The 13654-nt window shown below is 43.9% G+C and overlaps 1 protein-coding gene across 1 annotated transcript; it reads left to right on the plus strand.

The window, feature by feature from the left end:
• Positions 1-1370: 1370 nt before the first annotated feature.
• On the plus strand, positions 1371-13105 carry LOC111980102 (caspase recruitment domain-containing protein 10). The gene is given in 26 exon segments (XM_070449643.1): positions 1371-1600; positions 4300-4542; positions 5061-5198; positions 5291-5477; positions 5797-5935; positions 6144-6332; positions 6440-6559; positions 6757-6882; positions 7207-7377; positions 7567-7665; positions 8231-8267; positions 8917-8954; positions 9229-9317; positions 9521-9567; positions 9685-9805; positions 9954-10129; positions 10229-10362; positions 10545-10679; positions 10681-10787; positions 11033-11101; position 11152; positions 11194-11296; positions 11402-11560; positions 11746-11858; positions 12481-12596; positions 12742-13105. Coding segments are annotated over 26 exon segments (3072 nt in total). The 5' UTR covers positions 1371-1593; the 3' UTR covers positions 12950-13105.
• Positions 13106-13654: the final 549 nt, after the last annotated feature.

The following is a 13654-nucleotide window of genomic DNA, read 5'->3' on the forward strand; positions in this document are numbered from 1 at the left end:
AGGGGAGGGCTTTGAGAAAATATGAGAACGAAAAAGAGATGGGGAGGGGGAGAGGACATGCTAAAGTGGTTTCAAACATCTATTTCTGAACATTAAGGCGCCTATGAATATCTAAAAACAAAGTAATTTATGTTTTTTTGTTTGTAGGCCCCACTGCTTTGGCTTCTGTGCTGTAGGCCCTTCTTCAGTCCAGCAGCTCTGAGACACTGGTCTGCTTGTTTATTCAGGGGAGGCCCAGGGGCCGAGGGTAGCTTGACATGTTCTTTCAGTGTGTCAAGAGAAAGACACATTCGTATGTCAGGCACCCCATATTTCCTGTCTCACATTAAACCCAATATCAGTCTTAACTGTACGCAATAAGTGGGCTTATCTAAATCTCATTGCTAAGGTAGCAGCAGCCTTTCAAAAGCAATTACATAATATTGAAATGAAATTATGTGTCATTGTGTATGTAAGGCGTGTTCCCTCTATTGTAGACTGCTACAGCAGTTTTAGGAAAACTGATTCAAGATTTTGTAGTAAAAGAGAGACCATGAATGAGTCAGTGGACCAGGCCAGGGTGAGTCACATGCTGGGCAAAAGCCCCAGGGTATAGCTATCTAACAAAATATAACATAGGACAAATCTGTCCTATATATATTCAACAGAATTAATCAAATATGTAATAAAAACAACTGGTGTTATTGGTGTGAGCAATGGAACTTCCAAAGATATTGACGAAAGAAAGATAAATTAAACTGAGCAACTTTGTAAAGCAGTGGGTGGATTGCTCCACCTTGTGGAAAAGCCCTTTTCAAGCCCCTCTTCAAAAGCAGCTTTAACACCTAATTGCGTTTAAGGGAGTAAACTCTAAAAGTTCAACAGTGAAAATGACTGATCTTCATGATCTTAGATCTGTATGGCCTGTTGAAATGGAAGTTGTCCTCTAGCCTAATGATGGCTGGTTACATTTGAACTATGGTAGGCTTTCCTTTTTAACAACATTTGTTTAAAGTTAACCATACACTGTGTGCACAGGAATATCGATTTCCAAAGACCAAGAACACTTTATTGCAGGAAATTAGCTTTAACGGTCAACTTTGGGCATGAAAACGGTCCAATTCCTCCGCTTTCTCAATTTTCAAACATAAAATTTCGCCCTTGGGTTAACCGGAGATACAATATTTGGGTTGACCTGGCTTTAACCTAAAGTAGCAGGCTTAAAAGAAAATGCCTGAGAGGAGTACCACATCCGGTTTACATCAGAAAAGGAAGCCTATGTTGAATTAGCTGTATCTCTGAAACCCGGATACATCCGGTTGTTGGAAACTCCTGGTTTGGTCATCTGGAATGATCAGGACAGTTGTGAACAATTGCTGATTGGTGGAATATGGTATGTGCAGGCAATTGTGAGGAGGCGGGACTGCAAAATTGGGGAGGACTGTGATACTGCGTCCCAGGTACAACACAACCAGCTTCTCAACGCAATAGCATAGCCATACTGGAGTAGTAGTTTACGTTTCTATGTACTCATTCATCCTTTTATGATTGATCAAAATGAAAAGTGGAATATCTGTCTGAGGAGTTTGCTTACAACACGATCAATCCTTGACAATGAGTGGTAAGTGGGAAATTCAGATTTCTTCTTTATTTTTAAAATGTATTTTACAGCTGACATTACAGAATTTCTTACCTGACTTTTTCAGATAAAGTTAGATGACTCAATCGGGGTGAAAGGTTGCGGCACTGAATGACACTTCGCCCTCCTTATTGTCTTGTCAGTCACAGTTATTTTTGGTATTGTAGGCTCCGTTTAAATAGTGTAGTAAATATTCATATTGCCAAGTAGTCTGAGGGGTGTTTATTTTTATTTTGAGATGTTGACACTGCTCTTGGAAAAAGTTGTTCTTGACAAAAAGCATCTCATGATATCTGTTTTCTATTGACTACATGAGTAGTCTGCATGGGCAAAAGAGAGATGACAGGAAAAATTCCACAGGACACAGATGTGTCTCGACCTGTCTGTCTATTCGCGAGGGGGGCGTGGTTATGGAGCACTTACTTACCCCTCATTGTCGGTAAATAGGTAACTTTAAAACATATATTATGTGGCTTCAGAGTTCTGCAGAAAAGGGGGGTGTCAGCTATGACACGGCATCTTAAATTGGAAAAAAAAAATATTTTGGTTATTGAACTACAGTAAGTGAAGGGGATTTACACCCGGTAACGGAATTACGGTAACGGAATTCGATCATGGGTCCCTGATCTGTACTACTAAACGTGTTGAGAGTCTCAATTGAACGTGTTTTTCTTAGTCCAGGGAGTTGGCACAACTGCTCCTCAGTAGTTGAGGAGATCTTTGTCTGCTATCGCAGTAGGTTTTTAAGTGTGCGATATGAATCACACCAGTGTTTGCATTCTTGAGCTCCTAGACAGATTGAATGTCCTCCCTATCATTGTTTACGACCCACCAACCAACCTTGTGCAACACCAGGAGAAACTTGAGTAAATCATTGGTGCAGATAATGCACCATCAAATGTGTTCATAGTACTGGAAGTTAATCCTACAGCCTGGTATACAGTGCATTCGGAAAGTATTTAGACTCCTTGACTTTTTCAACATTTGGTTACATTATAGCCTTATTCTAAAATTGATTAAATATTTTTTCCCCCTCATCAATCTACACAATACCCCATAATGACAAAGCAAAAACAGGTTCTTAGAATTTTTTGCAAATGTATATAAAAAAAACTGAACTATCACACTTCCATAAGTATTCAGACCCTTTACTCAGTACTTTGTTGAAGCACATTTGGCAGTGATTACAGCCTGGAGTCTTCTTGGGTATGATGCTACAAGCTTGGCACACCTGCATTTGGGGAGTTTCTCCCAGTCTTTTCTGGAGATCCTCTCAAGCTCTGTCAGGGTGGATGGGGAGCGTCACTGCACAGCTATTTTCAGGTCTTTCCAGAGATGTTTGATCAGGTTCAAGTCTGGGCTCTGGGTGGGCCACTCAAGGACATTCAGAGACTTTTCCGAAGCCACTCCTGCGTTGTCTTGGCTGTGTGATTGGGGTCGTTGTCCTGCTGGAAAATTAACCAACAACCCAATCTGAGGTTCTTAGTGCTCTGGAGCAGGTTTTCATCAAGGATCTCTCTGTACTTTGCTCCGTTCATCTTTCTCTCGATCCTGACTAGTCTTCCATTCCCTGCTGCTGAAAAACATCCCCACAGCATGATGCTGCCACCACCGTGCTTCACCATAGGGATGGTGCCATGTTTCCTCCTGACTTGACACTTGGCATTCATGCCAAAGAGTTCAATCTTGGTTTCATTAAACCAGAGAACCTAGTTTCTCATGGTCAGAGTCCTTTAGGTGCCGTTTGGCATACTCCAAGCGGGCTGTCATATGCCTTTTACTGAGGAGTGGCTTCCATCTGGCCACTCTACCATAAATGCCTGATTGGTGGAGTGCTGCAGAGATGATTGTCCTTCTGGAAGGTTCTCCCATCTCCACAGAGGACCTCTGGAGCTCTGTCAGAGTGACCATCGAGTTCCTGGTCACCCACCTGACCAAGGCCCTTCTCCCCCGATTGCTCAATTTGGCCGTGCGGCCAGCTCTAGGAAGAGTCTTGGTGGCTCCAAACTTTTTCCATTTAAGAATGATGGAGGCCACTGTGTTCTTGGGGACCTTCAATGCTACAGAACTTTTTTGGTACCCTTTCCCAGATCTGTGCCTCGACACAATCCTATCTCGGAACTCTACGGACAATTCCTTCGACGTCATGGCTTGGTTTTTTTCTCTGACATGCACTGTCAACTGTGGGACCTTATATAGACAGGTGTTTCTTTCCAAATCATGTCCAATCAATTGAATATACCACAGGTGGACTCCAATCAAGTTGTAGAAACATCTCAGGATGCACCTGAGCTCAATTTCGAGTATCATAGCAAAGGGTCTGAATACTTACATAAGGTAAATAAGGTATTCTGTTTTTAAGCAAACATTTACCAAACCTGTTTTCAATTACTTAATACATTTTAGAATAAGGCTGTAACGTAACAAAATGTGGAAAAAGTCAAGGGGTCTGAATACTTTCCGAATATTCTGTAATGTATATTAAATGCAAAATAATCCCCTCCAGCTTTCATTGGAGCACAGCCAGAAAAGTAAATCCTTCTGCTCCTTCTCACAATGCAGCAGACAATGGCCATAAACTGTATTATCAACATAGTTTGAGTCTGTTCTCTTTATAACACAGAATAACTTTGGCTCCTCTTTCAAACCAGTCCTGTATTAACTTGCTTCCTCTGTACCAGGCATCACAGTATTGGTGAAGGATTATGAAACGGGACAGGAAGAGGGGCGGCCGGTGTCCCCGTTCTCTGAGGAGTGCTGTGAGGAGCTGTGGGACCGGGTGGAGGGGGTGAGGCACAAGCTGACCCGCATCCTGAACCCAGCCAAGCTCACCCCCTACCTGAGGCAGTGCAAGGTCATCGACGAGCAGGATGAGGATGAGGTCCTCAACTCCACCCAGTACCCACTACGTATCAGCAAGGCTGGTGAGAGAGAGGGAGGTAGAGGGAATTGGTGGGAGCGAAAAAGAGAGGGAGAATGAGAGAAAAATTATGGAAGGGAATGAGAAGAGTGTAAAAGGTAAGTGAGAGGAGGCAGGGAGAGAGGGGGTAGGTCGGAGAGAATGAGGTAAGTAGGGGTTTGTGCCGTGTGAGAAAAAGGTGGTTAGGAAGGATAGCAAGAGGGGAGTGAGAGACAGAGAGAGGGGAGACGGGTATGAGTAACGAGACAGGAGATTGAGATGAAAGGAATGAAGGAGTGGCCACTAGCTAGGTAAAGGAGAGGGAGAGATAAAGGAGGAGGTAGACAGATGGGGAGTGAAAAAGACGGGAAGAGAGGAAGAAACAGAGAGATGAGGTTAGAGAGGAAAAGATGACAAAGGGATTACCTGGAATGTGAGTAGCTTTCAGACTTGTGTCAGTACAGTACTTACAGTGTCTCCATCTTCAGGATGTATTGTCGTCTTCATCTTATAAACTTTAATGATGTCATAACTGTTAATCAGGACGTTTGATTGACATCCTGCATGGGCGGGGCCAGCGTGGCCTGCAGGCCTTCATGGAGTCTTTGGAGTTCTACCACCCMGWGCAATACACTCAGCTCACTGGACAACAGCCCACCCAGCGCTGCTCCATCATCTTGGGTAAGGATTTGTCCCCAAATATCCCCCTTCCACTCCTGTATGACCAGTGTTCCCCCGTCCCTCATTTACCTCCACTGCTGTGTCCCCCCCAGATGAGGAGGGTCCAGAGGGCCTGACTCAGTTCCTGCTGCTTGAGGTGCGTAAGCTGAGGGAGCAGCTGCGGGGGAGCCGCGTGTGTGAGCGCCGCCTGTCCCAGCGTTGCCGTGTGGCCGAGGAGGAGCGCAGCCGGGCTGAACGCAAGACACTGGACCTACGACATGACCGGCTGYAGATGGAGAGGTACACCACACGGAACCACACATACAGGGCTTAAAGCACTGTGAGACAAATGACAGTATGAGAAGCATTAAAGTTTGATTCATTGAACTTCACAGGTAAAACCACACAAACATCTGGTTGTTATCCACARGGCCCAACAATGTGCAMTRCACCCAARGTGAATGACAGTATTYAGACYGGAAYTTGAAAMATCGRGAATGATATACAKAAACTACATTCATGATGAGCCATGGTCCATGGCTGTCATACATTTCTTTAATAGGGATGTACAGTTTCTATGTCCAGTGTACTGAGAGCTGGCTGAATGTGTCTCCCACAGGCTGCGTCAGGACTGGGAGGCAGGCAGCAGGGAGCTGGGCCGGCTGAAGGACAKRCACCTGGAACAGGCTGTGAAATACTCTCGTGCCCTGGAGGATCAGGCCAAGGCCTCCGCACGTGAGAGAGAGCTACTGGAACAGGTATAGAGAGGAGAAGGGGACAAGGGGTCTGATGGGTTGTTGAAGGAGAGGGATGGTGACTGGGACAGAAGAAAGCAGCTGGAGAAAGATAAAAGGATGGATGGAGGGTATACATTTTTTTTGAAAGAGCTGTTGGGACATGCCTTTATAGGAAGCCTTTTCCCTGGTAGGATTCCCTTGTAATACTCTTACTCAACCTTTTCTACAGATGGAGCAGCTGAAGACCAGACTGATGGAGGCAGAGAAAGAGACTGACAGTAGTCCTGTCTCTATGGCGCCAGTCAGAAGGAACAGCAGTGTCACCCATCGCACGAACGGCACCCCCGCTGTTCCCGAGAAGAGGGAGAAGCCAGTACAGCACATTGACATTAATAAGTCAGGTCACATTGAAACACAGGTCAGAGCCACCACTCAGAGTGAATCTGATTCACCCTCTGAGTTGTTGATGTTTTCCCGCTCCGACGGTGCTGCTCTAACTCTTGTATTGTTCCGTTTTGACCTCAGGCTCTGTTGGACATCCTGAAGCAGGACCGCAGGGAGGCAGCAGAGCAGAGACACGAGCTGTGTGGCAACATCGCCAGACTACAGGGAGAGCTGGAGAGCTCTGAGGATTTCAGGGACAAGGTGAGAGCAGAGAAAGGGCCTATTCACGCCATTCTGTCCCGTGATTCACTCTCAGAAGTCACTGAGCTGATGACAATTTTTCAAGTTGTCTTTGTTAAGGTTTCATAACGTGTTAAAACATGCCTCTTGTATATCAACACAATTGTATTATTCTGTCTTTGATGGTATGGTGTGGTGTGTTGTGTTGTGTTGTGAAGCTGGAGTCTCAGTGTGAGCAGCTGCAGCTGAAGGTGAGGACTCTCCAGCTGGACTGGGAGACGGAACAGAAAAGGAGCATTTCCTACTTCAACCAGATTATGGAGCTGGAGAAGGAGAGGGACCAGGTCAGTAGGTCTGAGTAGGGATATGGGTTAGAATCAAGTAATCAATGTATGGTAAGGTTTTTGTTTCTGTTGGTTTAAATTGTTCATGGCTGTTTGGAAACTGAATGCACATGCACAGAGGAAACATGAGGCCTTTTTGCTGGATAATATAAGGCCCTTCTCTGTATAGTTGCCCCATTACTCACCGTAATACATCATTTTTGTCTAGTCACGCAGGTGTTTCCACTACTCAGTATCTCCCCCACTCAGTGTCTGTCTGTCTCCTCATAACTCATCTCTCTGGCACGTTCTCTCCTCCTCCCTCTGATACTGTAAATCCTTCAGGCTCTGCGCAGTCGAGACAGCCTGCAGTTGGAGTATACTGACTGCCTATTGGACAAGAACCGCCTGCGTAAACGCATCGCAGAGCTTCAGGCCAATCTAGAGCAGCAGCAGAGAGAGCTGGAGAAAGAGAAGGACAGGAGCAGGGAGCAGAGTTCCCCCTGTATGCACTGTGTGAGTCTCAGCTACTGTATGTACACACATTCTGTGTACACACTTTTGATTATACTTGCACAACACAAGTGTGTTTTCCCTATTCTGTCAGACAGACAGTTTCACACACTCACAGAAATATGATAATCAAATTACAGTGTGGACCTGTTAGCCTTCTCCTGTACTCTTCTAATGTGATTGTCTCTCTAGTCTCACCTGTCTCTGTGCAGCGAGGACCAGTGCTACGGGCCCTGCTGCTCCCTAGACCTCAGCCCTCTGCCCAACGGCACTCACCAGCTGCTCTGCAAGGTCAGAGTTCATCGCCATCTTATCATCTTCATTGGCAGCAGCTAGAATATTAGCAACATTATAGTATTACCATCAACAGTAGCCACAACATTTATCTCTTCATAATCATGTAATAAATAGTCCTTGAGAAGTGTGGCAGTGTTGCTGTCCAACCCGTCTTTTCATTTGATTCATTCACAGACTTAAGTAGGTACCATTGAGCTGATCCCCATAATAATAATGATCATTTTACTTGGCATGATTATTCATGGTCTACTTACAGAGAATATTATTTTTTAGATCAGGGTGAAGCAACTCATGTGTGCTAATTAGGTCACATTGTTGTTTTGCATAGAGTTAGAGATATGATGTTTTATGTATTGTTTATTTCACTTTTGTTTTTTACCTACTTCACTTGCTTTGGCAATGTTAACATATGTTTCCCATGCCAATAAAGCCCCTTGAATTGAATTGAATTGATGTTGCCAGAGAGGAATTTGTGTAACTGTCAGCATGTTGGTACCTGTAGAATACCTTTCAGTCAACAGATGTTGATGATGTCTCTGTTTTCATTTCTGTGTCACAGTCTCCCTCTACAGACCAAACCCATGACCACTCCGAAGGTAAGCCTATATTTCAATTCAAATCAAATCAAATGTTATTTGTCACATGCACCGAATACAACAGACTTGCAGTAAAATTCTTACTTACAAGCCCTTAACTAACAATGCAGTTTTAAGAAAAATACCAACAAAAATATGAAATAAAAGTAACAAATAATTAAAGAGCAGCAGTAAAATAACAATAGCGAGGCTATATACTGGGGGTAGAGTTGAGATGAATGCAGTGGTTCCCAACCAGGGGTACTTGGCCTATCCAAAGGGGGTACTTGAGAAGACTCATAAGACCATAGGCTTACTGGTAAATGCACACGAGGGGTACTTTAAGGGTACTCTGGGCAGAGCAAAATATACTTGGTGGTACAGTAACGGGAAAAGGCTGGGAACCACTGGATTAGGGGATTGGGGTTTTGCAAGGATAGCATTGAAGAAAAGAGCATTCCTGAGTTGATCCCTCTTTTTTTTCATGTTTGCCTTATTTATTCTACATTTTTACATCACTGTAGCTGATGAAGGATAAACCTTGTATTTGAACTACTGTTTGAATAAGACATGATAGAAATAGGCATGGCCAGAACAAATGTTGTTTTTTTTGACAACTTTGATGAGAGAGGATAGGCATAGACTTCTAAATACATTATTTTGTCTGCAGGTTCCCGCTCAAACTCAGAGGAGAATCTCTTGACACCAGTGAGTTGTTGAATTACTCCACAACACTTTGTGACATGCCAACATATCAAAGCATCATGTCTCATCTAGCATTCATCTGTATTATATTAACAAATGTATTTTTCTCACTGAATAGTGTAGCTGTGAATACACACAGTATATGTGGATTGTTGAATAATTCATCAACTTTTTCAAGTTGTCAAGGAGACAATGAATAGGTTTAAATTGTGGGCCTGCATCGATGCTTTAGTCATTCTCTATTTCCCTTTTTGTTTGTGTCCTGTGTGTTTTACAGACAGTGGACAGTGAGAGGGATGTTAACAGGCTCTCCATCTTCCCCTTCCCTCCCTGTATGAACTCCATCAACCGCAGGGTCAACATAGAGTATGTCATACCCATAGAATTAGGAAATATAATAATTATTAATTTAATAGGATATCTATGGTCATACCATAGCAGATCAACTTTTACATTATTCTCCGATATGGAGATATCACTCTCTTAAATCCCATGTTATGCTGTAAATGCATTTAAAACTAAATAAATGATGATGAAAAGTCCTCTTTTGTGATCTTATCCCTTTACAGGTTTGACCTGGACTCCTGGGGCAGTGATGAGAATGAGAACCTCACAGGTTTGGTTTAGTTCAGTACATCCCTCCTGTCTGTCTAAGTCTGTAGCTACTTGTAATACCTGTAACCCCGGCTAAGTATAGATGTGTGTAGTGATGTCTCATTATGTTGTGTTTCAGGAGTCCAGAGTGAGGTCTCCCTGTCAAACTCCTATAGCTCCCTGCATTCTCACCTCTTCCCCCCTGACCTCGTCAACCTGCCCCCTGTCCCACCTCACAAACCCAACTACAGCAGTCTCTGGTATGTCTCCATCTCTGTGCTGCCTACATCAGGACTGCTAATCCAACGTAGTGTAGGTATACTTGCTAACCCTTTATGGTGTGAGATATAATCTTAACTGTATACTGATAAGTGTAATTACCATCTCTCTTTCCACTTCCTCTTTCAGCTTCGAGCCCCTGTCCCCCGTACCTAGTCCCCCCACTACGCCCAAAAGAGGAAGAGGCAGCCTGGCAGATGACATCACCATCATTGGGGGCAACCGCACAGGCATCTTTGTTAGCAGCRTCAGAGCTGGTTCTCCTGCTGAGCAGTGTGGTCTGAAGGAGGGCAGTGAGTTACTGGAGRTGAGAAACARAGGCATACAGACAGATGGACAGGCAAACAGATAGTAGAAAAACAGCCACACAGGCCTKAGTATAACWGTCTCTCTCCTCCCTGCCCAGCTGGAGAAGGTTCTGTTTGGTGGGGGCAGTGTGCTGATGGGCCAGTGCACTGGAGAGGTGGCCCACTTCTCTCTGCAGTGGTGGACAGAGCCCTCTTCTCTCAAACACCAGACCAAACACAGAGGGTATGAAGTTCTGAGACAGGCTTCTTACAGTTGATTTTTCCTTGGACTGACTGTGCTTTATCCAGTAACAGTACACCTTTATAGGTATGGTCTTGGCCTTTATCCAGGCGTCAGCGCTGTTTATAGAACAAAAAAGATAAAAGAATAGAGTATGTGTAACTAACTGCCTACCCCTTTTCCTCTTCTCAGGCCTACTCCAAGTTATGTGCCCAGCTCCTTCTCCTACCTTCTACGGTGCTGGACTCCTTCTACGTGCGCGTCAACCTGGACCTGGACCCTCATAGCGACCTGCCCTGTCTGGGGGTGCGCTGTGATGACATAATACAACGTCACTGACACCCGTTACAATGGGAAGTACCAGTGGCGCTGCACCCTGGTGAACCCCCGCACAGGCAAGCCCTTGCAAGGCGGGGGTCATGCCCAATTAAACCGGTAAGGGAGAGGTGCCATGCTACTGGTAATAATTACACTTTGTGACAGAAGTTTCAATAATGAACAGTTTATAACTAATGTAAGACATCTTAATAAGCGCATCGAGAAGAAATTACACGTTTCCATTAATCCTATAACAGAGAGTTAGTGCAAAATGTTTTAGCTTTGTTAGACTGCACTCACAAAACAGCATGGGAACACGTAGTGTATAAATGTATGTGGTCCCCAAATTTTCTCTTCTCCAGAGCCCAGCAGCTTTATTTGGTGAAGGTTACGTACCGATAGCCCTGGAGCACTAAGGATTTCAGAGACAAGTAGTTATCCTCTTGTCTCGCTATGGTGTGTGAATCTCTGGTACTGCAAGGGTAACCAGACTACTGATTCCTCCATTCCTCCGACTGTATAGGTATCCAAGAAGGGCTCTGAGCGTGTGCGATTGGTCAAGGCTGTGTCCCCCAGCTGTCGTGGGACTGGTTCCACCCCACAGGTCCTTTACACACTCAGCAACCGTAAGCTCCTCCCATATGACTTTATTGATCTTTTTGTTTGTCCTTTGAAGACTATAGTAAGATAAAAATGCATGAACCTAAATGTGTGTGTGTGTCTTTGCTCAGGTCATGAGGAGCACCTGATTCCTTACAGTATGGTCCAGCCAATACAGGTCAAGACCAAACGGCCTGTCATCTTCTCCCCCTCCCTACTCTCTCGCGGCCTCATAGAGAGACTGCTTCAGCCAGCAGAGTCTGGACTGGACTTCAACACCTGCCAACCAGGTACACACACACACACATGCATGCAGACACACACATGGTTATTTACATACTGTCACTACACACTCAAATTTCAGAAGCACTAGTTGCATGATTGTTGTCCTTCTTGCATGGTCGGCTGTGTTTAAAAGTAATTACTTGTAGATATGTTGTCTCTCTACCGCTTCTCATGGAGTGATGTATTTCAGAGCCAATCCAGGCCACAGAGAGAAATGACAAGAGTGTTTTCCTGCTAGATGCTTCCACCCCAGAGCAGGCTCTTGGAATCAGTCTGCAGTCTATTCAGGATGTAATAAGCCAGGTATAGACTCTTTCATTCATTTGCTCTCTCTCTCACACACACACAAACAAACACTTCCCATGGGGCAAAAACTGGTTGTGTCAATTTGTATTTTTTATTTAACCTTTATTTAACTAGGCAAGTCGGTCAAGAATAAATTCTTATTTACAATGACGGACTACCCCGGCCAAACCCTCCTCTAACCCGAACGACGCTGGGCCAATTGTGCACCACCCTATGGGACTCCCGATCACGGCCGGTTGTTATACAACCTGTAATCTAACCAGGGTCTGTAGTGAAGCCTCTAGCACTGAGATGCAGTGCCTTAGACCGCTGTGCCACTTGGGAGCCCCAAAATGTTACTTCCACGATATTTCAACAAGAAAATGTCATGTAATGATGTTTAATCGACGTGGAAAACTGATTGGATTTGAAAAAAGGCATCAACATAAGGGATTTTTTTTTTTTTTTCATCAAAGATTTGATCTAAATCGAATGACATGGTGACATTTTTTGTTGATTTCACATTGAATTCATGTTAGTTGACAACTACACCTAATGTAAATCAAAACTACATGTTGAACTGATGTCTGTGCCCAGTGGGTTACCTTTCCCATATCGGTTTCTGTGTCTTGTCTCTCAGGACAAGCACTGTCTGTTGGAGCTGGGCCTGAGTAGTGTGGAGGGCCTTCTGAGGCAGGGGGTCTACCCAATCGTCATTAATATCCGACCCAAGAACAAAAAACACAAGAAGCTAAAGTAAGTGCCTGACTGACTATCTGTATTTGTGTGTGTTTACAAGACACTTTTAGATCATAAGTTATTCTATTTTTGTAGTTGTATGTTCTCTAATCCAATTTATAAACAGTAATTACAAAGTCTATCTATTTTGCCCCATTGACAGGAAGTTGCTGACCGGGCGAGGGGAGGATGGCGTGATGGAGGAGGTGTGTCAGGCGGACAAGCAGCAGCTGGAGACCCTGCCCCTGCTCTACCACACTTTGGAACCTAGCACCTGGAGCTGCACCGAGGATCTGCTTCTAGCCATACGCAATGTCATCCACAGCCAGCAGAAAGCACTGCTGTGGGTTGAGTTGGAAAGGCTCCAATAGATCCCAATGTTATCGCCCAGTTTTATTGTTTTACTAAGCTAAATTTGATACAATTAAAGATACATTTCACACACACCCATTTAGATACCTAGGTCTACCACAGTAAATTTTGAAGTTTCATGTTCATATGATGAATTAAACCTTACAAGCTCAGTAGTAACGTGTCTTTATGCTTTAATGTTGTATTTCTTGTCTACCTATGCTAAACATCAGCATTAAACAACCTTCATTAGTTAACAGAGCATATTTTTTAATTCTTGAATAATTTATAATAATACATGGAATTTGTATAGCGCTTTTCTAACACCCAAAGACAATAATATTAGTATTTGGGGTTTGCCTACATTTGCCTTTGGTCACTAGTCACAATACATTTACATTTTACATTTAAGTCATTTAGCTGACGCTCTTATCCAGAGCGACTTACAATTTGGAAAGTTCATACATATTCATCCAATACAATAGCTTTTGAAAGTTCTTATAAAAATAAAATGCATAAACTGCTTTATGGTTAGGAAAAACTTTGGCCTTTAGAATGTTGCTTTCAAGACAACTGGAAACTCGGAAAAACGAGAGCTTAAAGGCGCTGCATGGTCAATACGTCATCTGCATTGACCATACAGTATTTACTGCAATGCAGCCTCCGCAGTCAGCGCAAACATATTTTTGGCGCTTTGCAGAGCAGCCCAGAGCTGTTGTGAAGAA

The sequence above is a fragment of the Salvelinus sp. IW2-2015 genome, linkage group LG20, assembly GCF_002910315.2.
Source record: "Salvelinus sp. IW2-2015 linkage group LG20, ASM291031v2, whole genome shotgun sequence".
NCBI classification, from domain to species: domain Eukaryota; kingdom Metazoa; phylum Chordata; class Actinopteri; order Salmoniformes; family Salmonidae; genus Salvelinus; species Salvelinus sp. IW2-2015.